Here is a 27,586-nt window from a genome sequence, read left to right as displayed (position 1 = left end):
TTAAAAACCCAAACTGCTTTTATAGCAGCCTGAGTTGTACAAGTAAGCCAGCCACATAATTCTTTTCCCAACATCTCTCCTGTACTTGGGAACCAAACCAATGCCCCCGGGGCAGCCATGATTTTGCGGGTCTTCCCCCAGCTTGTGCCAACTGGTGGACGCACTGGTCCTGCTGTAATGGCAGGACCTTTTGCCCCTTCTGCTAACCACAGGGCCATCTGCGCAGGATATTTTCAGTAAGCTAGTGTTTCCCTGAAATGCAGACGTTCACCTACCACCTGTATAATTGTTACCCCTATGTAATGAGTCCTGTACAATTATTTACTAAATATTTTTTCCTAATCACGGGTCACGTTTTTGCTTAAATAAATCTATTTTAAAAGCAAACAATATCCACAACCATAAACGGACCATCCACCATCACCTGCCGTAAGCAGAAGTTAGTGGGAAACATTAACATTCTCGGCTCCACGCCACCCAGAGGCTCCCACCGCCCTGAGCGAGGGTCAAAAGAAGTTCCTGTTTTTATTTAGTTGTCCAAACAGCCCGACCCCAATCCCTCCATTTTGTATGAAATTAGATTGCTGGCCTTATCATGGTGCCGGGCAGACTGCCTGCAGTGGAGGGTGTCTCCTAAAGCCACCTCCGTGTCACTGGAGACTGCATTCCACACTGGGGACACGGCCGTGGGCCATCAGGCCCTTAGGGGATCTGAGTCTCCCAGACGACCATACATTTCATAAACACCGGCTAGCAGGGCTGACTTACACGCCAAACCCAGGGAGTCTCCATGTGGACGCCTTTTCATCCCCTCGCTCACTGAGCAAGTGAGGATGGAGTATGAGAATGTGCTGGCTCTGTTCCAGGCACTGGAGTCACAGTGGTGAAGAGGCCAATGTTCCTGGCCTCGGGGAGCTTACATCCTAGCAGCGGACACAGACGAATGCACACAGAAGGGCACTACGTGTCAGGGGGTGGCAAGTGCTCTACTGGTACACAAAGCAGGGAAAGGGTTAGAGGGTGCCGGGGGCAGGGCGCTTTTACATAGGGACGCTGGTGAGGCTCCTTCTGAGAGGGTGGCAGCCGAGCCCAGTTCTGATGGGAGAGACAAGCCATGGAGACCCCGTGGGGAAGAGCACCCCTGGCAGAGGGGACAGCACAGCAAAGGCTCTGGGGCAGGGGTGCGGCCATGGCCGAGGAACAGCAAGAAGGCTGGGGTGGCGGAAATGAAGTGACAGATGCCGCGGGAGGGGACGAGGAGGAGGGGCCCAGGGCTGCCTCTGTAAAGCCTCGTAAGCAATGATATCGCTTTGCATGTCCCGCGATTGTTGGACTCTCACCCCATCAAGAGGAGTCAAATTATCCTCCCCGAGTAAGGGCTGGAGTCAGGGAAACAGAAGGCCCAGAACGGAGGCTGTCTTTCCTCCAAAGACAACATAGGCAGGAGACAGCTTTCCTTGCTGGTGTGCTCACTCTTTGTCTCTCTGCCTCTTCTCTGTCTCTCTCGGGACTCTTGTCCAACTGTAGGTATTTCAGGCGAGAATCCCAGGTAAGGCCCACTGACAGTCACGTCTACTGCCAGACATGCTAGTGACAAAACCTCTGAGACGACACCAGCCTGCCACCATCTGACGGGAAGTGCAAGCGTCCCCGAATGAGAACTGCTTAGCTGAGCCCTTCCAGACCCTGAACAGTGAGACTGATAATAGTAATAATAGTAGTTGCTTCCTACTGCTAAGTTTGGGGGGGTTTCTCTGGCAGTAATGGATAATGGGGACGCGTGGTTGCCTGTTATCTGGGAGAGATGGGCAGACATTCAGGAATTTTGAGCAGAGGACTTGGCATTCCACTCAAATATCACTAAGGGCACAGACTTTGTTTTGTGTTCACTGCTGTAACCCCAGCACCTAAAACAGTACCTGGCAAATATAGGCATTCATAAATATTTGTTGAAAGAATCAATCTAAGGAGGATATAAATCTAATTTATGTCATTAAAGGACCAGTTTGAGTGTTTTGTGGAGAACTGATGGCACAGTGCAGGGAGCAAGGACTGAGCAGGGAGACCAGGGATGAGGGCCCTGCATTGGCCCGGGCGGGGGGCCCAGCCCTTTGACGCTCCGGCTCACGTGCAGACTGTCTCTCACGGCCTTCCCTCCCACCCAGCAGGCCCAGCTGGGGACCCTCACCCTCTGGGAGACGGCCTTCGCCCCCACTGCCATCCGCTTCTTTCCGCTCATCCCTCTGCTGTGTCCTCTCCACCTCCAGTCAAAAGCCATTATGGGCCAGCTCCCCGCCGAAGACGGCTGGGAGCCAGAGCACTTGACAGGGAGCTCACAGGGGGGGTTCCTGGGAAAACTGAGTCACTCGGCCCAAGGAGGGGCCCAGGTGGCGGCAAACCGGGAGGGAGGAGGGAAGTCAGACAAAGCCCTGCCCATGATGGGGTCTGCCCAAGGCTCTGTGCTTCTCCAGGAATCTGCCTGGCACCTCTGGAAGCTGGGCGAGCTTCCCAAGCATGACTCTTGGGAGTGCCAGACATGAGATTAGTCTCTGCACATGGACCCGTTCACCCATGGCCCCTTTTGAAGCACTTGGGAATAAATAATGCTGAAGAGGATGGAGAGGGGCCAGATGGCTCTGCTGCTTTCTACTTCTTGGGCAAGGTGAACAATCTCTGACACACATATGGCAGAGCGAACATTAATACAAGGGAATTAAACACCAAGACACGTGAGGAAATGGCAGGGAAGCCCCTGACTCACCCCACCAGACAGTTACCCAAAGTGTCTACACTCCCCCACCCCTCCACCCCTCATCTATGAATCTGACATCTGACTTCCATAGCCCTAGTTTTCTGTTTATAACATGTGACCACCTTGTACCCTCCCCTCCTCCAGCCAGATCTGAACAGGCCAACATCTACAGAGCAATGAGCCCATCGGATTCTCTCAAGGTGTTGAACCGAGACTGAGGGGTTGTCAGGCACATGAACGGGCAATCCCACCATTTGCAACAACATGGATTGACCTTGAGGGCATTACGCTAAGTGAAATAAGTTGGATAGAGAAAGACAAATTCTGTATGATCTCACTTGGTGTGTGGAGTCTAAAAAAGTTGAACTCATAAAAACAGAGGTGGTTGCCAGGAACTTGGAGGTTGGGGAAACATGCAGATGTTGGTCAAAGGGCACAAACTTCCAGTTATAAGATGAATAAGTTCTGGGAATCTAATGTACGGCATGATGGCTACAGTTATCAATACTGTTAATACTGTTATTCTTGCAAGTTGCTAAGAAAGAAGATCCGAAATGTTCTCACTAGATGCACACACCCACAAAAGGTAATTATGTGAGGTGGTGGAGATATGAACTAACCTTATTGTAATCATTTACAATATATTTGTATATATTGCACACCTTAAATTTACAAGGTGTTATATGTCAAGTATATCTCAGTGAGGCTGAGGGGAAAAGCACACGTAATGTAAAAGAGCAAAGGTTCAAAGTAAAACAGATGAACAAATACTGAATAAATGCTAACAAAAAGGATAAAGACATCAATATTGTATTCAGATTAAGAAGCATTCTGTGGGGTGGGGCGAGAGAAAAATCTACGAAGGACCTATGGAATTTAGGAACTTTTATGCATTGAATAGCAGAGAAAAAATATAGAGGAGACTGCTAGAAATGTGAGCTTGACAAAACACATGAGCCTCATCATTTGCCATTTCCCTGCATGAACTTTGCTTTCTAGTTACAAATTTTTGAGCTCTCCAGTCTCTCTCAGACCTCCATGTCTTTGCATAATTTGTCCCCTCTGCCAAGGCTGGGCCTCCCCCATCCTGGCCATTGCCTCCCTTTTATATGAGATCTTGCCCTTTCTTGTTGCATGAGAGCCAATCTCAAAATTAGAACTTGGTGTCGGGTAGGGAAGGTGAGTCTCTGTCAGGCACTTTGCAGGGGGCCATCAGCATCATGGGGAAGAGGAGGATAAAGGGATGTCACAACGTCACGAGTGAGTGGAGCACAGGCAAGTGGGACATTGTGGTCACCTTTCCAACATTCTTTCCATTCATGCCCCGCACCCCTGCCATTATGTGGCAGCCATGACCTCCTCCCAGCCTAGTCGCAGAAGCAGGTTCAGGTGAACTTTGATTAGGCCACTGTGTGAATGCCTGCTAATGAATACTGCATTTCTTTTGGGGTAATGAGATGTTCTAAGATCAATTGTGATAGTGGTTGCACAACCCTGTGAATATCCAAAAAACTTCAAATGGGTGAATTACATGGTATATGAATTATACCTCAATAAGCTAATATTTAAAAAAAAAAGAAAAAGACTCATTATATGCATTCCTCCAGTCACAGGAATTGATTCAAGGAAGGTAACACTCAGGACTTCTGTTGGGGATTCTGGGGTCTAGACAACTTGCTCTAGACATGGATGAATAGTAAGTAGCCTCAAGGAGTTGGCAGTCACAGGACGGGAATCCAGGCTTAAAACAAAGTGGATGCCACATACAGCAATAAACAGAAATTTTAAGAACTGGGTCCTAGACGATATCGTTGAGCAGCTGAATCACAAGAGGGTCACCCACCCAGCGCGTTTGACTTGAAATGCCCTCAGCAGGGGAGACAGCATGGTTTGTAACCCATCCCCCTTTGACAGATGTTCCAGTTGTTTTCATTCGTCAATATCACAAGTAACACTGTAATAAGCACCCTCAGATTTATCATCTTGTTCCTTTGTGCAGAGATAACAGTAGAACGAGCTAGAAGAATCACTGAATCAAACTTGTGACACCTCTTACCAAATTGCCTTCCCAAAAGGATTGCTCTATTGAATTTGTTGTTTTCCAGCCAGGACTTGCTGATTTTGTTCCTGCTGCATACCTGGCCTCCTTTTTCTGTGATCTTGTGCCCTGGAGTCCCTGAGGCTGTGTTTTGCCCACAGCTTGAGAGCCCACCCTTCGATGTCTCCCAGCTCTGGAGGTGGAGGTGTGACCCGGTACCGGGCCCAGCGTCATGGATGTATGACCTGAGCACTACACAGGGCCCAGGCATAGAAGGGCCTCCTGCTTGGTTTAATGCTCTGCTACCATCATCATGAAATTCTAAATAATTTTTGAACAAGGGCCCCCTTGTTCATTATGCACACAGCCTGTCCTTACCCTAAGACCCTGGCCTGTGCCTTTTTCCCAGTGATCTCTACTCTGAGCTACAGACGCTGACATCCTGAAACATACTCAAATATGGTAAAGCTAAAAGCTAAGGAAGCTCAGGTCTGCCAGTGCCTGAAGGAAGAGGCAGGGCACCAGCTCTCCCTGGGCAACAGCTTGGCCATTTTCACTAAGCAGAAGCTTAACTGGAGGCTGATTCCCAGTTAATTATAAAATTGGCTGTTCTGCTCTGTTTACGCTTTTCAAGAAAGCTGCTAGTCAGCGCACCTCCTGTGAATCTGTTTGGTACCCCATGCTGGCTCCCAGTTCGGTTTCCTTAGTTGCTTTGTGATTCACTTTGAAATTACCCACATCTGTGTGTTTTCGTGACAGTTTGAAAACTGTGGTGACAAAACAAAAACAGAAGGCTGTCCACTGTGTCACCATTTTGACAGCAAAGCGGTGAGAGGGGAGCAATCATTTCTTTGGGTGAACTTTTTGAGGAGGTCAGACAGGGATGCAGGAAAGAGCAGAAATGAAATAAAACCCGAGGAGTTCTAAAGGTGTCAAGTTCCAAGATCACAGTTGCCGTGAAACAACCAGTCCCCCTGTTGGCGAAAGAACAGGCCCTCAGCACATCCGCAAAATCTGTTCTGAGCTTTACAGACACAGCTGACTTTTTTGTTTTGTTTTCAATGTTTCGTTGGTGCATGTGTGGGCAGAAAAGCGCACAGATCCTAAGAATGCGGCACGATTAGTTGTCTCCACTTATAATGTTTTGAGGCATTTACTGAGCACTGACTACGTGCCCACTAAGCAATAGATAACCAGACCCATTTGTTTGGAAGTTAAGAACTTTGGCTCAAGTGTCAGACAAGACTTACTTTGAATCCTTAGATCTGTCATTTATTAGTGACAGGGTCTTTGGGAGCTTGTGAACCTGGCAATCCTGGGCTTCCTCATCTTCATACGAGACTGCCTCATTTGGTCTAAGAGCTACTTCATTCAGATAGTGAATGTTTATTGAGCCCTGACTGTGGCCAGTTCCTAGAAGCTAACATACACAAGAGTCTAGAACAGGAAGTTCTCAACAAATGCTGCTTCAGTAAATATGTGTTGCTCCTGGGCACTTCCCACCTGCCATTCAGACAGACAAGCGATTTGCCCAAGCCTGCTCAGCCTGTGAGCTGCATCTAGATCCTGTCCTGCAGCGAGTGGCCAGAGGTTTATGGGGCCAGCCTGTGGACAAAATACCCTACGGGGTCAGATGGCCAGGCCAGCCCTCTCACCTGCTCAGAGCTTTCTGGAATGCAAAGCCCTCTCTCCACACACATGAGCTCACTCTCCCTCTATGCTCCATAGCCATGTCCTCAACCACTATTCAATAAGCCTTTGTGCAACTTTTCCCCTTAATTGTGACTTTCTCCACCCCCCGCCACCCCGCCCCGGCCAGATGCAGCATGTGGTCAGGGAGGGAACACCAGTGGCCTGGACTCAGCCCCAGCTCTGCCTTGTATCAACTGCTCTGTTTTGCAGATTCCCCCATCTCATGATTATCATTGGATGATGATACATCATAGCGAGATGGATTGAGATAAATCCCTAACAGGGCATGCTGGAGGAACAACAGGTGGTCACTGTTGGGGAAATGCCAAGCTTTACTTGGTTGAGTGAGTAAGAAGCAGGGGTGAAGTCAAAGGAGGGACAGAGGGGAATGAATGGCTTGCCAGGAGTGGGCACCATGGAGGAATGGTGTGTGATGGGACCCTGTCTTTCATCTTCTCTCCAAACATCCAGGAAATCAACATCACCAGCCAATGCCTCAGGAATTGGACTGTTTTACAGGCAATGTGAAGAATGTGGACATCAGCCTATGGTTCAGCGTGGGATGAGGACACAGGAATGCTGAATGCTCAGAGGAATCAGACACACCCAGTCACAACCATCCCTGACTATGAAGAGGGCACAGCAAAGACACAAGGAGGGAAAGCTGGCATTTCCGTGGTTTGGACCCTGGGATGCAGGAGGTTTTTGGTAGAACTCAATTATTTTTGGTCCTACTGCTATATTTTACAATGCTTGAAAATGTCTTCCTCTAAAAACATCCTAAGTGTGCAGCCTGTGTTGTCTCTCTGTCATATAAGTTAGTATTGTGTAGATTGAATTACTGCTCTCTATTCATTATCCCTGCCTCCACTTATGGCCTTTATCATGTGGCTTTGCAGTTCCTCCTACTCCACGCAGAGGCTCCTGACACACACACACACACACACACACACACACACACACACACACACCATCCATTGACTTGGGCTTTGGGCATGTGACATGCTTTGGCCAATGGAATGTTACCAAGGACTGAATGTGCCTTAATGGTGGGGTGGCCCTCTTGCACTTCCCACTGCAGGAAGAGCTATCCGTGGATGGCTGCAGCCTAGGTCCCAGAAAGAACACACACGGCACAGGCCAGAGCCAAACCGTCAGCAGGAGCAAGTTCAGCCAGACCTACAGCTTGAAGTGGAGCCACCCAGAAGAATCTAGGTCAGACCAGCTAACCCTCAGCTGTCCAGCAGATGCATGGCATGAATAATGAGCACTGCTTTAATGAATGATATTTTTACAGTTCAATTTGGGGATTGTTTGTCACACAGGGATAGCAGTTAGTGTCTTACCGAACAACCTCAACAGCTTGAAGAGGAACAATGGGCCCATCTCTCCCACTCATACACATTCCCAGATGCTAGGTACATACGCCGCATGAACACACCTGGTCACACCCTACCTCAACCCCCAGCTGAAATGACACATCAGGTTCTGAGTTAAAGAAAGGGAATCAGGCCTCAGAGAGCAGATTGAATGGCAATCTCAGGGCATAACCATGTGCACACAGATATGCCAGGAACTTGTAGGTCCATACCCTCCCATGAACATGTACATGGCCTTATGTGCCAGCGTGGGCTCTGCTGCTTTAGGTCTTGCCAGAAGGTCTGGCTTCTCCACATCCACGCAGGTACTCTCACATAACTTAGTACATCACTACACTGTGGATGGGGCCTCTTTGGATGTAGCATTCTTATGCAGTGCACAACCTGAACATCAGTACTCAGCAACACTGCCATCTAGGAAGCAATTTCTGTGGGGACAGGATGGGAGCAGGGCAGCTCTGAGATACTGCATTTTTGGGTATCACCTTAACTGAGCTCCTAAAATCCCTGTAAGGCATTTAACTGTCCCCTTAAGACAAGACTGGCTCATTCCAACCAGTGTGCTTATTCTTTGAATTGTTCAGTGATGCTCTCATTTCTCCCACATCAGAATTCTGCTAGAGCTGATCTCTGCATTGTAAAAATTGCAAGCATAACTATTTTGTGCTATGGACAACAAGAATAAAAACATTTTGAGATATAATCAATACTATTTATCTTCTTGAATCAGATCTGAGTGTGAGCCAGGAGACAGAGAAAGGTCCAGCTAGGAGTGTGCCCTTCAGCTGGTCAAGGTGGGCAAGAGCAAGAGAACTAGGAGACCCCTGGGGCCGAGGAGCTGCATTCTAGGTGTGGAGACCAAGCCCACAGACCAGTAGTTGTCAATCCTGACTGTGCCTTGAAATCACCCAGGCAGCCTTTCAAAGTCCCAATGCCCAGGCCGTACTTCAGGCCAGCTGCACCAAAGGCACTGGAAAGAGGACCTGGGCATCAGTACTGTTGGAAGTTTCCCAGGTGATTTCATGGTGCAGCCAGGTCTGGGCAGCCCTGCTGGGAGCATCTTTATGCTACTGGGATTCAGGGAATGGCCCAGAGAATTCCAAGATTGGGGTGGGAATGGGTGTATTGCCTTGAAATTGTCACATAGCCCTCCTGGGAGTGGCAGCCTGCATTTTTGAGATGGCTAGGGGAGAAGAACAAACTGTCCATGACCTCTGAGATGAATGTTCCCAGCCAGAAGATCAGGCTCGACCAGTCTCCCTCTGAAGCGGCCGAGTGGCCATCCCCACTGGATTTGAACGCATTTAACATAGCTTGCCATTATTTGAACATGAGGAGGTCTCACATTTTAAAATTCTCTAATTTCAATTTCTCTCGGAAAAAAAAAGAATCAGAAGTGATGATAATCCTGGAGCCCTAAGTGACAACAATTGGAAGATGACTGTTGGCCACACGCCAGAGAGGTCCTGCAAGTTTGCAGGGGTTTGAGGTTTGATCCTCCCTTTGAACAAGGTTGTAGACAGTAGCTTGTCCCTGCCCGAGTCACTTAATCAAATTACTTTGTATAATATATATATAACTTTATATTTCCCTGGGTGACAAATAGAACTGTGTTGGCCAATACAGTAATTACTTGCCACGTGTGGCTACTGAGCCATTGAAATGTGATTAGTGTAAATGAGGAACTGAAAGTTTAATTTGATTTAATTCTAACAGATTTGCATTTAAAACTGGATGCTTGATTTAGTAACTAGAAAATGTGGATACGTGAATCTGTGCTGCCCATTCTCAGTGCTAGACCGGGAAGTACTGAATTAGAAGCTCTGGGGTGGGGAGAAGCCATCTGGGCTTTAAGCCTCCTGGGCGATCCTGATGTACCTGTGTAAGCCACAGCTCCCGAGGGGCTGAAGCAGGGATGGACCCCTGGGGGTAGAGGCAGGCGACTACGGTTTGGAGAAGCAGCATAGAAGAATACTGTCCTCCCCACAAAAAGGTGTCCAGGTCCTAATCCCCAGAATCTGTGAATATGTTCCTTTTCAAGGCAAGAGGGGATTAAAATTGGATTAACATTGCCAGTCAGCTGACCTCCAGTTGGGGAGGTTATCCTGGGTGACCTGGGTGGGCCCAGTGTCATCCCGAAGGTCCTCAGCTGGCAAAGAGAGAGGCAGAAGGGTGAAAACCAGAGAGATGGCAGCATGGGAAAGTCCCAGCTGGCCACCGTCGGCTTTGAGGTTGGAAGGGGCCCGATTGCTGAGGAAGCCGGGTGGCCTCCAGAAGCTGGAAGGTGGGTTCTCCCCTCGAGCTTCCAGAAGAGAATATAGCCCTGCCAATTGCTTGATTTTAGCCTAGGGACACTGTTTTGGCCTCTCGCTTCCAGACCTCTAAAATAATAAATTGGTGTTGCATAAGCCATGAAATTTGTGGCAATTTGTTATGGCAGCAGCAGGAGACATCTAGCACAGTGGCTGAGGGCCTGAGGCTCTGGAGTCAGCCTGTCTGGGTCTGGGGCTGTCCTCTCGATGGGGGACCATGGGAAAATATCTCAATCTTCCTGCTCCCCTGAAAAATTGGGGTGATGGTGATGATAACAGAACACATAGGGTTGGGAGGATAAAGTAATGTATGCAAAATATTTGGCCTATGATAAGTGCTCCAACAAATATTTCAAAGCAAAACTGTGTTCCACCAAAGGGCAGCCTACAAACCACCTAAGATGGGTGAACAGCCCCAAGGGACAGAGCAGTGACCAGAGTGGGATAGGGCTGAGGAGAGAAGACTTCCTGGGGGAGGTGATGTTGGAACTCAGTTTTAAAGAAACAGTGAGTACGCACCAGGGAGAGAATGAGGTTTGCAAAGCTCCCAGTAGGTTATTATGCTGCTAAGTACAAAGGAATTTCTCTGGGTAGATAGGAGCATGCATTAGGGTTTGATGAGAAAAAAGTTGAGAAGAAATAAGGGATGGTGGGGAACATCTCCCCAAGCAAAATAAAATCCAGAAGCCATAATGAAAACACCTGAGGTTGGATTACATCAAAATTGAAAACTTCTGTATAACAAAAGCTCCATAAACAAAGTTAGTGATCAGCTGAGAAGAAATATTTGCAACAAATGATACGGATTTATCACTTAGTCTATATAGAGAGTTCCTAGAAATCGATGAGGAAAAAACACCCCCAAAACTGTGTCTGATAGAAAAGTAGACAGCAGATAAGAATCAACAGCCACTGAGGATAAAATGTCAATGCTCAATATGAAAAGACATTGACCCTCACAAGTAATTAAGGAAACGAAAATTAAAGTGATGAAATATTTTCACCTGTCAGATTGGCAAATACCAAAAAAGATTGCTATCACCCAGGGTTGGCAAGTATCAAGAAAAAGATATTCTCATATTCTATGAGCATCTGCTGGACAACCTGGGAGGGGCTGGCAATGCCTGATGGGAGGGGAGGGTGAGGGTGGAGAATCCCAGAGTTGTGGAGGGCCCTCAGCGCCATGAGAGCCTTCTCCTTCTGCTTTGTTGTGAAGCAAGAGAGGAAATCTGTAGCCCTGCCAGAAGGGACCTGCCCATTGCTGGTTTGCAAGCAAGAGTCAGTTGGGTCCCTCCTGCTGCTGAGCCCTGGAGAGAATTTGTCTGCAAGCGCTTTGGCTGCAGAGGTGGTGGGAAGCATCAGGACTGCAGCCTGGTCCCAGGGATTGTAGCACTGAGGTGGCAGTTAGTGGTGGAGGTCTGGGAAGAGGTGTGTGTGGACAACAGCAAATATTAGAATGACACTTATTTTGCAAATAAAGGAATAGCTCAGAGAGATGCACCAAGTGAGAGATGTAGGATCAAATGCCAATCTTTCTACCACTCCAAGGAGTCAGGAGGCCTGACTTTACCTATCACATGAAAGCAAACCTGTCTGAGTCAGCTCCACGAGCCTTCCCTTGGACCGCTACCATGGGCATGCGCAGGTCAGAAAAGGAAACTGAGGCTTGGAGAAGTTATGTAACTTCCCCAGGGTCCCACAGCTGGTAAGTTGTGAAGCTGGGCTTTGAGATTCAGGCTATTTTTCTACCACAGATACATTTAAACTGTGTGGGGGTGATCCATTTGGAGCTTGGGTTCAATATGGGGGCATGTGCCTAGGGGTTTACAGGTGTTTGGTATCCAGAGAGGTTGTTTGACATTAACTCTTATGGCAGAGATCTCAGAGCTACCCAAGAGCAAAATATATATAAAATTTGTAAAAATGACTTATTCCACAAGCTATCCGTGTGCAGTTGGCCACTGTGATGAAAGGGATCTGTTACACTAGACTCAAAAGAGGTCCTCCAGCCTCTCTGATCCATCAGACACTCAGCATGTGAAAAAAGATACTCAACTGCCCTAATAGTAAAAGATGGGTGAGTTAAATCAAGTAAAGACACTAGTAAAGACTAAAAAGAGCAATAGCTCCCAGCCAAGAATGTCAGCATCAGGAAACAAACCGGCAGCTGCTGAGTGACTGGGTACGACCTTCCTGGGAAACCACTGGGCAATATGGCTCCAAATTTTCAATGTACATACCTTTGGACTGGATGTTTCTTAATCTGGGGGGTTATCTTCAGCATAAGTGCACAATTTTTCCAAGACAATGCAGTATAGTTTAGGAGAGCAGACAAAAAGAGGAAAGAAAGGAAAAAGAAAAAGTCCGTCATAGGAGGCTGGTTAAAGTGCAGTTTGCTCACAAAATGAAATATCATACAGCCTGCAGAGAACAATATAGATCACTATGTTTCCATGAACAGATATTATCAAGTGAGAAAGGTCTCCTATAAAATGCTACAGGTAGTATATGCATTACTATATAAATGAATTAGATCATATATATGTTGTCCATATATATTTATGAAGCATAAAATTTTACAGCATATATCCCAAACTGCTCACAATACTATTCTTGTGGATTGGAGATAGGAGGGAAAGGTGGATTTCATGTGCAATTTTTTGCACTTTTTATACAATCATGAATTAACAGAAAAATATTTAGGAGGAGGGAGGGAGTTCCAACAGAGCTATCTTGCTAGGATTGGGTCATTAGCCTTCTCACAAGGCCAACACATATGATTTTAAGCTTCAGTTCACAGAGAGAGCAAACTCTGTCCCATTCACTTTGTGGGGAGCTTTATTCAAAAACAACACTGACTCCAGTCACCCCCACTCAGACCTTTCCCATCAGCGTTAGTGCAACATAATGTGGTGGACCAGCCCTGTGTCTTCCTCCTGGACCAGTCTCTGTGGACACCCCAAGGGCTGAGATACCCCTGTGCCCATCAGTGAGGCAGTGAGCATTTCTTTCACTGAGCAAATATTTCATGAGCACCTATATTGAGCCAGCCCACAATGGGTGCTACAGACACATGTGTCAAGAGAATAAACCCTTGTCTGGCATCTGGGAGCTTATAGTCCCACTGGAATTTGTTGAGTAAGTAAATGACAACTGAATGAGTGGCCACTGAGATGAACAAACAAAGAGGGTAGGGAGAACTGACCCAGTAACTTTGTGAACTGATGCACAAGAGCATTAGCCTAGAGCAGACAAACCAGCGCTGGTCCAAGGATGTGGTTTGCACATTTTCACATTTTTTGGCAGTGGAATCTCTTCTCAATGAACAAGAGAGAACAAAGACACTATTGTGAACTCATTTTGTAAGTTCCATTTAAAGCACTGACAGATCATACAATCTATATAATTTGATGGACAAAAAATATTTGGGAAGTAATACACTTGATTGTGTGTGATGTCGTTCCTTGTTTTTAAAACTCAAGAATATAATAAAGATTAAATTCAAATAAAATATTTATAGAACTCTGGAGTTTGAAAAATTACTGTTCTGGAAGTAAGAGTGTTGTTTCTTTGTTTTATTTTACCTAACAAAGGGAATGCAACAACATTCATCTGCTCACTCAACTGCTAAGTATTGGGCACATTGAATGTTCAGGTCAGGCACTCATACTGAATTTGGTATTAACAGTCTTGGGGATCACAAGGAACCCAGAGATTAAGGGAGGGTAGGGGGAGGGTAGGCAAACAGCCAGAATAGGTAGGTTGGTAGGTAGGTAGATATATGTATGTACGTATGTATGGATAGATGGTTGGATAGATTAGATAGATAGATAGATGGTTAGATGGTTAGATAGATACATAGACAGACAGATAGATAGATAGATAGATAGACAGACAGACAGACAGACAGACAGACAGATAGATAGATAGATAGATAGATAGATAGATAGATAGATAGATAGATAGATAGATAGATAGACAGAGTGATAGGCTGAATAGCCCCCCACAAAGATATCCACATCCTAATTTCCAAAACCTATGAATATATGACCTCACGTGGCAAAAGGGACTTTACAGACGTGACTAAGTTAAGGATCTTGAGATGGAGAGAATATCCTGGGTCATCTGCATGACTCCAGTGTACTCATGTGGGTCCTTAAAAGTGAAAGGGGGACAGAAGGGTCAGAGTCAGAGGATGTGATGATGGCAGTGGAAGTCAGAGTCAGAGATTTGAAGATGTTACACTGCTGGCCTTGAAGATGGAAGAGGGCCACAAGCCAGGGAATGTGGGCAGCCTCTGGATGCTGGAAAAGACAAGGAAACAGATTCTCCCCTGGAGCCCCCAGAAGGAGGACAGCCCTGTTTTTAGGATTTCTAGACCTATAAGATAATAAATTTGTGTTGTACTAAGCCACTAAGCTTGTGGTCATTTGCTATAGCAGCAATAGAGAAAAACTAGCTAGATAAGGAGATGACAGACAGACAGACAGAAATGTCTTTGGCTTAATAATAAGATGGAGTCTCAGTAGGAGTACACGTCCTGAGTAATTTTGGCCTGGGATGGGATGGAGCTTCCCCCACAACATAGGAGCTCAATGAATGTGCTCTAGAATGAAATGATCTCCCTGAGTGTCCCCTCCCTTCCCCGGGCCTAAAAGTTTCTTCCTCAATGAATTCTGTGGGCTTTGTTGCTCTAAAAGCAGGATCCCTTACTCCCCGAATCTGCTCTCTGCATCCAGGCCATAGTCAGTCTTCATATCCTGGGGTGGAAATGAGTGGGCTAAGGGGCTTCCCTGCTGTAGGTGTGCTCTGAACTAGAGCATTTTGGAGGGCAAATGAGCAGGATCTACCAAGATTCTAGCTGTTCCCTTTAAACATGCAGATACATTTCTAGGAATGAGCTTTACCCACACAAATCCTCAGGGTTATTCATTGCAGTATTATTTAAAATGGTTACAAATTGGACCCAACACAAATGTCCATTAGCCCAGGACTGGTTCAGATTAATCAAAGGACATCCATTCCGTTGGATTCTGGGAAGCCATTAAAATGAATGAGTTAGATCTTTATGTTACTGACATGTAAAGGTGTCCATATTATTAAGAGATAGCATAGGTGACACAATCCTATGTGTGTAAAACTATACAAGTGTAGGTTTATATATGTCAAAAAACTCTCCCAACTTATCTGCCAAAACTTAAACAATAGTCAGTTCTGGGAATGGGCTTATATACTTCTGTGCTGTTTGAATTTTTATAACAATTATATCGTAATATGCTGTAATCATAGTTGGAGAAAAACGACTTTTTAAAAGTTCTGGCCTGGCTGTCAGAGGCAGGCTGAGCAGGAAGGAGGGGTGACGCAGTTCTCAGCTAAGGTGACCACACAGCCACACTGACCCAGCTGAGACTCCACAGCTTAGGGTCCAGAATCCTGGACCCCCGGTAGTCCCTGGGGTTCCTAATACCCTCTACATCCAGAGGAAGGGGAAACGGCACACAGTGGGGTCATTCATATCTCCAGGAAGCTGAGAATCAGCGATGCCTGCAGGGTGCCAGCAGCAGGAGCCCAGGGCAGAGTGTCCTGGGGAGGGTCTGGGTCGGGAGTCCACGGACCAATACAGATCTACCACTTGGCAGCTGGGAACCTTGGGCCATTTACTTGACCTCTCAGAGCCTGTTTCCTCATCTGTAGGATGGGAGGGGAATTCTTGATTCACAGGCGGTTGTGAGGACTGAGTGAGGTGCCATATGCCCCCTAACACACACAGTAGGTTCTTGACTTGGTGTCTTTACCCCTCAGGCCTGGCCCTGAGCCCAAGCCACCCATCTCCCCTCCCACGATGCCTGTACCTGCAGCCCAGGTCCACCCGGCACTGGGCACAGCGCCGCAGCTGCCTGGAGATGCAGGCGCTCCGAATGCAGAGACATGGCAAGGCCAGAGCTGCAGGGCCAGCCTCTCCACCAGGGCTGCAGGGGATGCGTAGGCTCTGTCACTGGTTGCTGTCATGGGCTGACTCAGCCGGCAGTGCAGGAGGAGGGAGACCGCAGGGCCTCTGTGGCACACCCACTTCCCAGGTATCCCCACCCGGGACAAATGTCTAGCCTCCTCCTGGGTGGGGCTGGTTCAGCCAGGGCTACCGACAGGCACACGCATGCATGCATGCACACACAAACAGAGACACACACACACACACATACAAGTTTCACCCACTCGCCTGTACTGCAACAGTGAAGTGAAACTGACACCTTCAGAAAACAGTCATGATACTTGTATTGCCATTGTTGTCACTACAGTCACCAGTCACCCATTTTTAAATAAAACTGTATTAATAAAGTTAATGACTAATGTGGCTATAAAAAAACAGCTATGACCCAGGGGCCCTCATCCTGGCCTGGCCACACCCTCTGTACCTCTGAGCAGATCACCCACCTTCTCTGTGCCTTGGTTTCCTTCTCTGTGAAGTGGAGAGGGTCACATTTGCCAGGAACCAGGGAAGCAAGCAAGCAGGAGTGTGCTGAGGCTGTGAAAGGGGCAGGGAGGGGGTTACAGGAGCAGGAGAAAGGAGAGACAGAGTGTTGGGGCCAGAAGAGCCTCCCTGGAAGTTGACATTTTGCCTGGAATGGAAGGAATAGGAGCTGGGCATGTGCAAAGGCATAGGATTGGGGTGTTAGGACAAGTAGGGGACATTCCTCCCAGCTCCCCTGGTTTGCGTCCTACCCCCCATATCTGTTATGAACCAGGAGTCCCCCTCTTACTCTCTGGCCAGAACAGAATGCCATGGTCTTCCCACAAATTGCCCTCGTCTAAGACTCTGAGTATCAGTGATCCTCCCAGGTGCCCTATTTGCCTTTACCTTAAGAAGTGTGGCCCAGGGGGCTTCCCAAGTAGGGAAGGGTCATGGGTCAAGTCCCTGGGTCACCACAGCCTGCTCTGGCTTAGGAGAAGCAAGAAATGGGGCCTAATAACTGGAAACACCACCCCACTGGAGCCACAGCACCCAGGACTATGCATGGCCCCAGCACTGAAAGATAGGAAGGGCTCCACAGCACAAAAGGCCCTTAAGAGCCCCAAGGCTTAGGCAGCTGTTGCTGGCTGTCACATGCAGACTGGGCAATGCAGATGAATGGCTGCCCATTTTCCCCAAGCTTGCTTCTGAGGAGGAGACTCTGGGGGTCCCACTGGTGCAGAGGCCCTCCCTCCCAATATGTAAGTTGAAGTAGCAGTGGAAGTGGTGAAAAGTACTTTGGAAGCTGCAAGGAGCTCTGTATGGTAGGTGCTTAATAAAGGTGGATGAGGATGGATGGATGGATGGATGAGGTATGGATGGATGATGGATGGATGAGAATGGATGACAGATGGATATGTAGAAGAGTGAATGGCTGGGTGCATGAATGTATGAGAGCATGAGTGAGTGAATGAATGAATGAATCAGTGAGCCATTAGGTGAATGGGTGAGTAAGTAAATGAGTGAATGAATAAATGCTTGAGTAAGTCAGTCAGTACTTGAGTAAAGAACAGAAACCTAACATTACCTCTTCACTTAGGTGTAGGGAAGTCCTGGAAAGAAAGCAAGGAGGAGGAGAGAGTGGCCTGGATGTTGAGGAAGCTGTGCTTTCAAGCTTCTTTAAGGAAGCATCCTCTCCTGGCTTCCTGGAGAGCCATGTGTATTCAGAATGGAAAGAAGTGCACATGATTTGGGCAACATTCCTCAGCTGCACTAGGCCCGGCCCCGGACCTGGAGTATCGGCCAGGCCAGGTAGGTCACAGCGGAAAGACTCAGCCGTGGCAGCCCTGCACCCTGGCAATCTGCCAGCCCCTCTGGGCAGCCTGACTGAGCCCACCCACTCACTGTCATTGAGATGCTTTTCCACGTCCTTCAGACCCACAAAGCTCCCCAGGGCTGCATGCCGTGTGCTCAGCATTTACCCTGCCTTCTAACCTTCCCAGCAGCAACCACTCCCCACTGTGGGTGTGTCCCATGCCACGTGAGGTAGTGGAGCCTCACAGGCTGGGGCAGATCCTCAGTTCTGCCATTTAGGCTGTGTGACTTCAAGCAAGTGCCTTAACCTTTCTGAGTCACAGCTTCCTCATCATTCAAACGACAATCTTGCCTGTCTTGAGGGGTGGTTGTGAGGATATGGCGGGATAATACATGCCAAGCACCCAAACTGTGCCTGGCACATGATGTACACCAAGACCTTATTTCTAGGTTCTTTCTTTTGACAGCAATTTATGGAGCATTTACAAAGTTCCAGCCAAGCCCTGGGCTCAGTGCTTTACATGATTACCACATTCAGTCCTCATAAGAAGGGTGTTAGGGATTGAATTGTGTCCTGCAAAAACGTATGTGCAAAGGGGAGAGTCTAGTAAACATAATGTTTCTCATGTAATTGTAGATTAATGATACCAAAAAAGAAAAAAAATGTATGTGTAAGTCTTAACACCCAGGACCTTATTTGGAATACGACCTTATTTAGAAACAGGCTCTCAACAGAGGTAATAGAGTTAAAATGCAGTCTTCAGGGTGAGCCCTCATCTAATGGCTGATGTCCTTATAAAAAGGGGAAATTGGGACACAGAGAGACAGACACATAGAGGGAAAGACAATATGGAGATGCCATGTGAAGACAGAGGCAAGGGGTCTTCCCCAGCAGTTTCAGAGGAAGGGTGTCCTGCCAGCACCTTTGGGACGTCCAGCCTCTAGCACTATAAGATGATAAATTACTGTTGTTCTAAGCCACCCAGTTTGTCACACTTTGTGGCAGCCACAGGAAACTAATATAGTGACGACACTGAGACTCACAGGCATGATGACAGGCGGGTGAGGGGTGTCGTGATGATTTCATCATCAGCCAGAAGAAAGCATGTGTGGAGAAAGGGATGTGTGTGTGTGTCTGCATGTGAGAGAGAGAGAAAGAGAAAGGGGCAGGGAGAGAATATGTAAGAGAGGCTGTGTGAGCGTGTGTGTGTGCGCCTAAGGGAGTGCGTACAGTATGTCAAACGCCTGGGGAAAGAGGCACTTTCACGTACACCATTGGTGCCACTGTTTGGTGGGCAACTTGGCAATATCTGCAAAATATAAATGTATAGATTGTAAGTTCAACCATTTCTCCTTTTGGAATTCATCCTCTAGCTAGAAGCAAGCACACCTGTATGCCAAGGTATGCATGTTCACTGTGGCCTCATTGTTAAGAACCTTGTCCCACAAATTTGGCAGGGTTCAGATTCCAAAGGGCAGCTCTCTACACCACACAAGGAATTTGGACTTTAGTCCAGGGACACTGGGGAGTCACAGAGGGCTTAAGTATGGGGAAGGACATGTTCCAATTTGTGCTTTGGATGGATTGTTCCAACAGGGCAGAAAAAGCAGAGCTGGGGAAACCCCACAGCTTGTTAAATGAATGAACTTGGTCAAGTCAAGCAGGTTTCTTAGGGGTCCTCTGAACACAGGAAGCCCCTTGTTTCTTTAATATGGACCCAAAGCTTCTGGCCCAGCCATGCTGTAGGCCCTCCCCTGAATTCAGTTGGCCAACTTCTCCCCATGTGCCTGATCATCCTGTCTTCACAGACTGGGGCTCCTCTCTGGGGGCTTGGGAGGTGGTCTGTAAGGGAGGATAGCTGGGTCCTTGGGAGGCTTTTGTGTGTCCATCAGTGGAGAAGACAAGTTGGGGGTCCCAGGAAAGCAGCTCACCTCCTCTTCCCAACCCAGTGAATGTCTCCCATCTAATGCGGCCACCGCCCTGCTGACTCTGGGAAAACCAAGCTGGAAACAAATGGAAGGTTGGATAGAGGGATGACAATGCAATGAAAGAGTAAGAGATGGAAGGGCTCCATGTAAATGGGGCAGGATTCTTGAGCAGTCTTGAAATCTTTTCTCACCCTACTAATTGAACACAAACAGCGACAATGTGGCCCATTAAAAAAATGAACATGCAGGGCCTTTGTTTAAAAATTAAGGATTTCAAGACAGTGACAGCAGAATATTAAACCAGGGATGGGGTTCTTCTAAACATGAGACCTTGGGGGGCCACACAGGCACAACTGTGAAGCTGGCCCTAAACACAAAACTGAGTGCATGCACATGTGTGCATTTTTGGGGGGAGAGGGCCCTTGACTGTTGAGGTCATGACCTAGAAAGGTTAAGAATCAGAGTAACTGAGGTTAACTGAGGGTCCCTGCCTCCACCACCTCCTTCCTCCCCCCAGACAGTCAAGGGCTCCAAATTGTGACCCACGGTGGCAGAGTGAGAAGTTAGTGACATGTTGCATGGGCAGGCTTTGGAGCAGGGCAGGCCATGGTGGCCGCAGGGAAAGAGAGAAGAAGACACACGAAAAATGGAGTTTAGGACTTAATGGACGGGATGTGGGGTGGGAGGAAAAGCCAACAGGAAGGCTGACTCCCGAGTCTGTGGCTCAGGCAACCAGACCCGCCAGCAGTGGTGCTGTTCATGGAGATGAGACAAGCTAGCAGATCAGGTGTTTGTATTTTTGTTAGGTAGCCAAGGCAATCAAGAATCCCATTCCAGACAATGAAAAGGTGTCAAGCAGATAATCGAGCTCAGAAGGCTGATTAGAGATACACACATCCTGGGGTCATTGGATAGAGATGGCCGTTGAAGCCACGGAATAGAAGAGGTCTCCCGAGGTTGAATGGATGCGAGAGCTGTTATTTTGGGCAAATTACTCAACTGTATTGCACTCAAGAATTCTCATAAATGGAGATAAGAATGATATCCCCTTTGTGGAATTCAGTAAGTGAGACTGTGAAAGGGAAATGCCTAGCACAGGCCCTGGTCCCTATTAAGCACCCAGTGAATGTCAGCCATCATCATCATCATGCCATTCCTTCTAAAATGCCTACTGAGCCCCCATCATGGGTCAGGCATTGCTGTGGGTGCTTTGGGTACATTAATTATCAAGCATGTCAGAAGGTGGTAACTGCTCTGGTCAAAGAAAATGTAAGGAAGCGGGGGTCATGGCGTGGGTAGAGGGTGGTTGGGAAGCCCTGCTGAGAAAGCAACATTTGAGCAAAATATCAGAAATGGGGGAGTGTGCCAGGTGCATATCTGAGGATGGAGGATTCCAGGCAGAAGGAAAAGCCACTGCAAAGAGCCTAAAGAGAGTGGTGGGAGGTGAGGTCCCAGACGTAAAGGGTAGGGGGGACCTTCATAAAGGAACTCTTCATGGCAGAGGTAGCTGGTCCTCCAACATGCAAACATGGTTCTCCAACACGATGAGGCAGAAGGTCCTCCAGCATGGTGGAGGGAGCAGACATCCAACATGACAGCTGCCCTAGGCTTTGGGCAGGCCAAGGTTTCCCCTTCCCACCCGGCAACCCCCAAGGAGGGCCTCACCTGGCAGAACAGGCTCACCAGCAGGGCTTCTCCCGCTCTTGGCTGTGGAGTGTCCCCTCCCAGCCAGGCTCGGCTGGGCCTTTGCTCCAGGGCTCCCAATCAAAGCATAGATCTGAGTCATTTTCCTCTGAATCTGTGGAGGTATAAGACAAGGCCTCTTGGGTCACATCCTGTCTTCTACCCCTGACCCAAAAGGAGCCCCCTGCCAGGCCTGGGCATCCCAGCAGCCTTGTCTGAGACCAGGGGCCCAAGGCAGTCATAACAAATGGGACAGTCCTGAGACCTCAGGAATATTTCAGGACCTTGAATGGCATCTAGGGACTGTGAAAGAATGTTGTCCTGTGATTCAGAAAGTGGCCATATCCACCTACTACAGAGGGAAGGGCCCTTTAGGTAAGCAAATGACCTACCTGAACTGGGCATGGTCCAGGAGCAGGCATTGAGGAGACACACACACTAAACATCGAATATCCAGCCATTTACTACCATTACACATTCATTAACAAATACCTGAGTACATACATAAATAATTTTCACTGCAGCAGAGTTTTGTGAGGAAACACCCCGGAAACCATGTGTGTGTGTCCATGAGAGGTCTGGTTGACTGAAGTGTGGCAAACTCACACCATATGGAGACCTGGCCCACCTGCCCAATGGCATGTTATGAAGCTGTTAAAATGATTGCATTAGGTCTGTATCTCTCAACTTTCATGTCTATGATATAATACAAGCAAAGTTGCAGAGAAATGTGCATGGTAGGGTCCTTAAAAAAAAAAAGACACACACCCCCCTCCATTTAATGGAAATCTACACATGCTATTAAATAGGTGTATGAGCTTGCCAACATGGCTTACCTTGGATAGGCAAGGGGAGAAAGGAGAGGGATGGGGAATTTTTTTTTCATACTATAGTCTTAAGTTGTTTCACTGGTTGCAGAGAAGCAAAGGAGCTGCAGAGAGCCCTTCAATTGCAGACCAAGAGCACAAGACAGAAAAGGCTAAGCCTCAATTACTGCATCTGTAAAATGGGTGTAATAATATGCTCTTCAATGCTGAGGGTTAACTGAAGTAAGACATGTAAAACAGGCATTCAACAATGTTGGTAGTTATTATGGTTTTAGAAATCAGTGTGATGGCATAAGGTGACTATTTTTCACTAAAGAGTGATTGTCTTTTGAACACGTTATTATGTGCTAGGTGGCTTAAATGCATTTTCTCACTTGATCCTGTTAACAACTTCTTGAAGGCAACTGTTAGTATTATTCATATTTGGCAGATGAAGAGGGCTCAGAGGGTGAAACGTCCAGGCTCACAGCCAGGAAGTGGGAGTGCTGGACTTGAGTCAGCCTCCCGGCTCCACTGTACACTGGGTGCACTTGTTTAAAGTCAGGTACGTCAAGGGTGGCTTTGAATGTAACATATTGCTCCAAGGACCACCGTGAGGGTGGCAGGACCCTCAGCAAGCAAGGCCTGTTGAGCCCGCTCCTCTGTTTCAGCCCTCATTCCATCTCTCAGGTTTCCCTTCTTCCTTCTGTAAATTCATTTCCAGTCACCAAGGGAACATCCTTAGCAAAGCATCTTTCCCCAGAAGGGCATGTGTGGCTTCATCCTCTCTCCTTATGTCACTGCTGGGGATTAGCATTGTCCCCAGGACTCAGCTGCCAGTCTCCCCAGGCAGCCCCTTACTCTTTCCAACTTAGGAAAGTGTATCCTCATGGGCCACGTGGTACTTGCTGCTCAACCCTCTGCCTTCTGAGCCCTGAAACTGCCCTGCTGAGCCCATCCAGGCAGGGTCGGGAGAAGGAATCAGAGCTGCTCTTGTCTGCTTTTCATACTGGATTCCAGGCCAAACTGATTCCAAAAAAGAAATCCACAGCACAATGGAAAACCATGGGCCAGGGGTCCTAAGAACCAGCCCTCCAAGCCCTGGCAGGCCCAGACCCTGGGTTTGGGCCAGTTCCCAGCACAAGGGTAGAACAGACACAGTAATCTGAGAGTTCCAAGAAGGGCCCCTGAGGGAGGACTGCTCACCTCACTTTAAGGACAGTTTCTCTTCACCGTAAAATTACCAGAAGGACTTATTTCAAAGGGCCATGTGAGATGCTGGAGGGTAAACAGTCTCTCAGGAGAAATTCTGAGAAGGGTGAAGGTAGGGCAGGTTGTAGATGGTTTGGGAGCAGGGTGTCCAAGAATGAATCACTGGAGATAAGCGCCTTGGACCTTAGGTGTCTTCCCTCCAGAGAAGCCATTTGAAGCTACTACTACACTTCCTCTTACCTTGAAAAAAGCCAATACCAACTGGATTATTTCTCAGCCTACAAGCACCTACTATGTGCCCTGTGTACACATACTGTGTGCCCTGCCCTTGACATGCATCTCTGCACAGCCCCAAAGGGTAGGGATTATTATCTCCATTTTTGTAGATGAGAAAAGTAGGCTCAGAGAGGACTTGCCTTAAGTCACAGCTGGTAGATGGCAGAGCCAGGATTTGACCAGACAACCGGTTTACTTAAGTACTTCACAGATGGGTGACCTTGGCCAGGTTGCTCTCTCCAAGCTTAAGTTTCCTCAATTATACGAGAAGGATTACTACACAGGGTTTTTCTGAGATTTGCATGAAATAGTGCACATTGTGTTTAGCACAAGGCCTAGTACAGTATTCATAAGAGGCCAGCTATTATTATGAACTACTAAGGGGCAAGGCTGAAATCTGGGTCCACATCCCCTAGATTCTGGAGAGATGGATTTTACAGCCACTATGCAAAGTCAAGGGCTCTGACTTCCACCAGCCCCCCAGCCCAAAGCCGGAGTTGCACTCCTCAGGGAGGGCTCTGGTCCACCCTAGGAATACGAAAACATCCTTCAAACAAGTATTTTCTGGACGCTCCTGACAGGAACTCCCAATAATTACACCATAACCCACCCTCCCATTTGAGCTCATGGGGCAGACTGGGGAGTTAACTGCTCACCCTGTCAATGCCATCTGACTAGAGCTGGCAGCACACTCATCGAGACCTCCCTGCCCAGCTGGCCCAGGGTCGTGGACCTGAGAAGCAGTATCCCCTCCCAGCCAGGCTCGGCTGGGCCTTTGCTCCAGTCCCCAGGAGAGACCCCTTGGTGAAGGGAGTGCCTAGCAAGACAGGGCACCTGAGAAGCAGAGTGTCATTTCTGCCATGGGGCCAGGCTGCACTGAGCCCGCTGGCCCCCAGCTTCCCTTATGGCCAGCTCTGCCCACCTCGTGTTCCTCTTGGTGGCATGCTGACCTCAAGACCAACGTCCATTGGCTTCTGTGATCTTGCACCCCCAAGAAACCCATATCCTCTCTGACGTACAGTCTGGGCAGAAAGTAGTGTGAGTGGCCTCTGGACACCTGATAAAACGCCTAAGGCTACAGTGTCCCATTGTGCAAGCTGCTTACTGCCCAAAAGCACTGAGCTGACGGGTAGCAGGGGCAGAAATCCAGCCCATGTTCTGCTCACCGACCCTTGTGAATGCGCAGAAGGGGCACCTTTTATTAGTTCATCTATCCAGAGCGGCCACCTCTTTCCAATTTGTACCAAAGACCTTAGGTGCTAGCAGTGGCCCTGAGGGGATACACATGTGCACACATACATACTGCTTACCAGTCAAACTCGGGGATTCAGTCTCAGACTCTGGGTTAAGAAACACTACACTACTAAATCAACCCTTTTCTATTACAGGTGAGCACTTATCTTTGAGCCAGCAGTTAAAACACCTGCAGGAAACCCATCTCTACAGGCTTTTCAGGCCCCCCTGCCCTATTAGACCCCTGCCCAGCTCCAGGATTAGGGCCCACCCGGGAGACTCACCTTGGCTAAGTAAGAAGCGTAGCCAGACAATCAACAAGAACAGCCGCAAACCTACAGGCAGGCAGAGCCAGAACACCAGGAAAGAAAACATGAGTTCATTCATCAGCGGCACCAGAAGGTACTTCATGGAGCACATGTGGCTCAACTCAGCCAGCCAGGCTGGCAGGGCTGCCCTGGAGACCTGCTGGGCTGGGCCATACTCTGCTCTCAGCACAACTGTGACTGGGCTGGTGATGTAACAAGAAAGTCAGAGTGTCCTTCAGCGGAGGGAGAGCTGTTTTGGATGAATGGGCAGGAGTTGGAGACAATTTGGCCAAAACCAAAGCCCAGGCTTCCAGGGAGGCAGGTTTAGGTTTGAATCCCTACTAAGATGCTATTAGGTTCATGTGACACCTGCCTGGATCCTCTTGTAAGGACAGAAATAATATTTATCTCACCAAGCTGCTAAAAGTTAGAAAATATAAATGATGGGATAAGCAGTGCCTCCAGGTGAGTGTCATGTATTTGAGGTCATCACAGGTTCCGTCAGGGGCCAGTCAGGCCCCAGGTCCTGGACTTGTGGCTCCATGGGCCCTGTTTACTCTCTGGGAGTGGTGGGGACTGCCGTGAACTGCATGGAGCTTGCTGCATCCAAGACAGGGAGCCGGTGTAGCTCCAGCCAGTAACTGCTCTGCGGGAAACACAGGTTCCATATTCCAGACCTCCCGACTTTTCCAAGAGAACCAAAAAATCTGGACTTTTATGTGAAATCTCCCAATTTAAAAAGTTGACTTAAAACATTCTAGGTTAAACAAAATCAGTAGGCCAGGCCAGAGTGGTCGCTGTGCTGCCATTTAAAAACTTTCTAACACTTAGGAGGCCCTCAATAAATGATTATCTAATCTGGAAGCTTTTCCACCTCTTATTAGGGTTTTCAGTGAGGAGCCTCTAAGGCTTTCACCTTGTTCCTCTACCTCCCAAGTGGGCAGCATACCTCCATATGCCAGGCCCTGTGGCAGGAAAGAGGCTCTAGACCTCCTGGGCCTGACATCCCTGAGCTGGAGGGAGACTGGGCAGGCTAAGAACCCGACGGGTGCAGGAAGCTCAGGAGAGGAGCGATGCAGAAACACCATATTCTCCAAAAGGTCTTTGGACCACCTGTTCCGGTCACTGCCGGCAGGTAAGTGGGGCTGAAGGGTACTTATGAAACATGCTGAATCCTGTGCTCACCCTGCTCTACTGAGTCAGAACTCCCGGTGAGGCTCAGGACTCAACACATTAATGAGCAACCAGTTTGCTGTAGACTTGATCTTGAGACCACGGCATCTCATGGAATACAGGTTGGAAAGTTAGGCAGACCCAGTTCTAGGCTTAAGGAGACATGGGGTGGAAGTTTCCCTTATAGGAAGACACTGGCCCTGGAAGAAAGGCAAATAGGGGCGGTCATAGTACAATTAGGAAGGAAAGGGAACAGCGGATTAGAGGGAATTTTAGCCCAGTTGTGGGGTGACGAGTCCCCAGAAGAGAAGGCTGGGGCAGGTGGTAATAGAATGTGAGTGCAAGAAGGGCAGTGCCCTGGCAGGCTGTGCCACTCAGGGCCCAGAGCCAGGACCAGGAGCTGGATGGTCCGGATGGGGGATGGGGGTGATTTCCTGACACAGTTCTGAAGGGGCTGGGTCAGAAAGGGCTGGGCAGGGCCAGTGGGAAAGGCTTGACCATACAATTTTCTTGCCAAATCCCAAAACAAGGTCACTGTGCAGTCAGCCCAAACGGAAGCTTCCCTGGTCACCAGGGCCCAGCTGGAGGTCCTTTGGACAGAGCAGGTGTGGACACACAACTGAAGGGAGGCATCTCCAAGCCCTGGCTCCCAGGAGCAGTTCAGTGGGGTTGCATACTAACATTATGTTGAGTCAGTGCCAACCAGGAGAAGGTGGCTCCTGGCAGAGGCATGCACCATAACCATTCTCATCACTGTTTTGACAAGTGGTACAACCACCCCACATGTGTGATTTAGGTATAAAGATGTGAATCTGTCCCATGGAACCCTTACAGGCAACCCTATTCAAAGGGGTAGCGGGTGGTCGGGGGGGTGACCTCCTCTGAGTTGCTCCCCTTTGCTGACTGCCCAGCCCTGCCAGAGCTCAGACTTTCTGCAGGCAGAGACATGGAACTGGCCACTTCCATGTTCCAAAACACAGAGACCCAGCCAGCCTATCAGTGACTGCCAGCCTCTGGAAGGCTTCTGTTGG

At 48.3% G+C, this 27,586-nt stretch overlaps 1 protein-coding gene across 2 annotated transcripts in view; it reads right to left on the bottom strand.

Moving 5' to 3' along the window:
- Positions 1–25,599, bottom strand: part of ADIG (adipogenin) — a 32,840-nt gene extending 7,241 nt beyond the window's left edge. Inside the window, exons 1-2 of one of the 2 annotated variants that reach the window (XM_036902294.2) lie at positions 25,359–25,599; positions 21,530–21,662 (exon numbers count right to left, since the gene is read on the bottom strand). In XM_036902294.2, the coding sequence (XP_036758189.2) occupies positions 21,544–21,662; positions 25,359–25,494 (255 nt within the window). In that variant the 5' untranslated portion in view covers positions 25,495–25,599 and the 3' untranslated portion in view covers positions 21,530–21,543. Of the gene's footprint in view, positions 1–16,025; positions 16,163–21,529; positions 21,663–25,358 lie in introns of those variants that run through there. The other variant, XR_008997946.1, reaches the window with a different exon arrangement.
- Between the last annotated feature and the right edge of the window lie 1,987 nt (positions 25,600–27,586).

The sequence above is a fragment of the Manis pentadactyla genome, chromosome 5 (genome assembly GCF_030020395.1).
Source record: "Manis pentadactyla isolate mManPen7 chromosome 5, mManPen7.hap1, whole genome shotgun sequence".
NCBI classification, from domain to species: domain Eukaryota; kingdom Metazoa; phylum Chordata; class Mammalia; order Pholidota; family Manidae; genus Manis; species Manis pentadactyla.
Note: the sequence above shows the minus strand (reverse complement) of the source record. Positions and strands in the feature narration are given on the sequence as shown.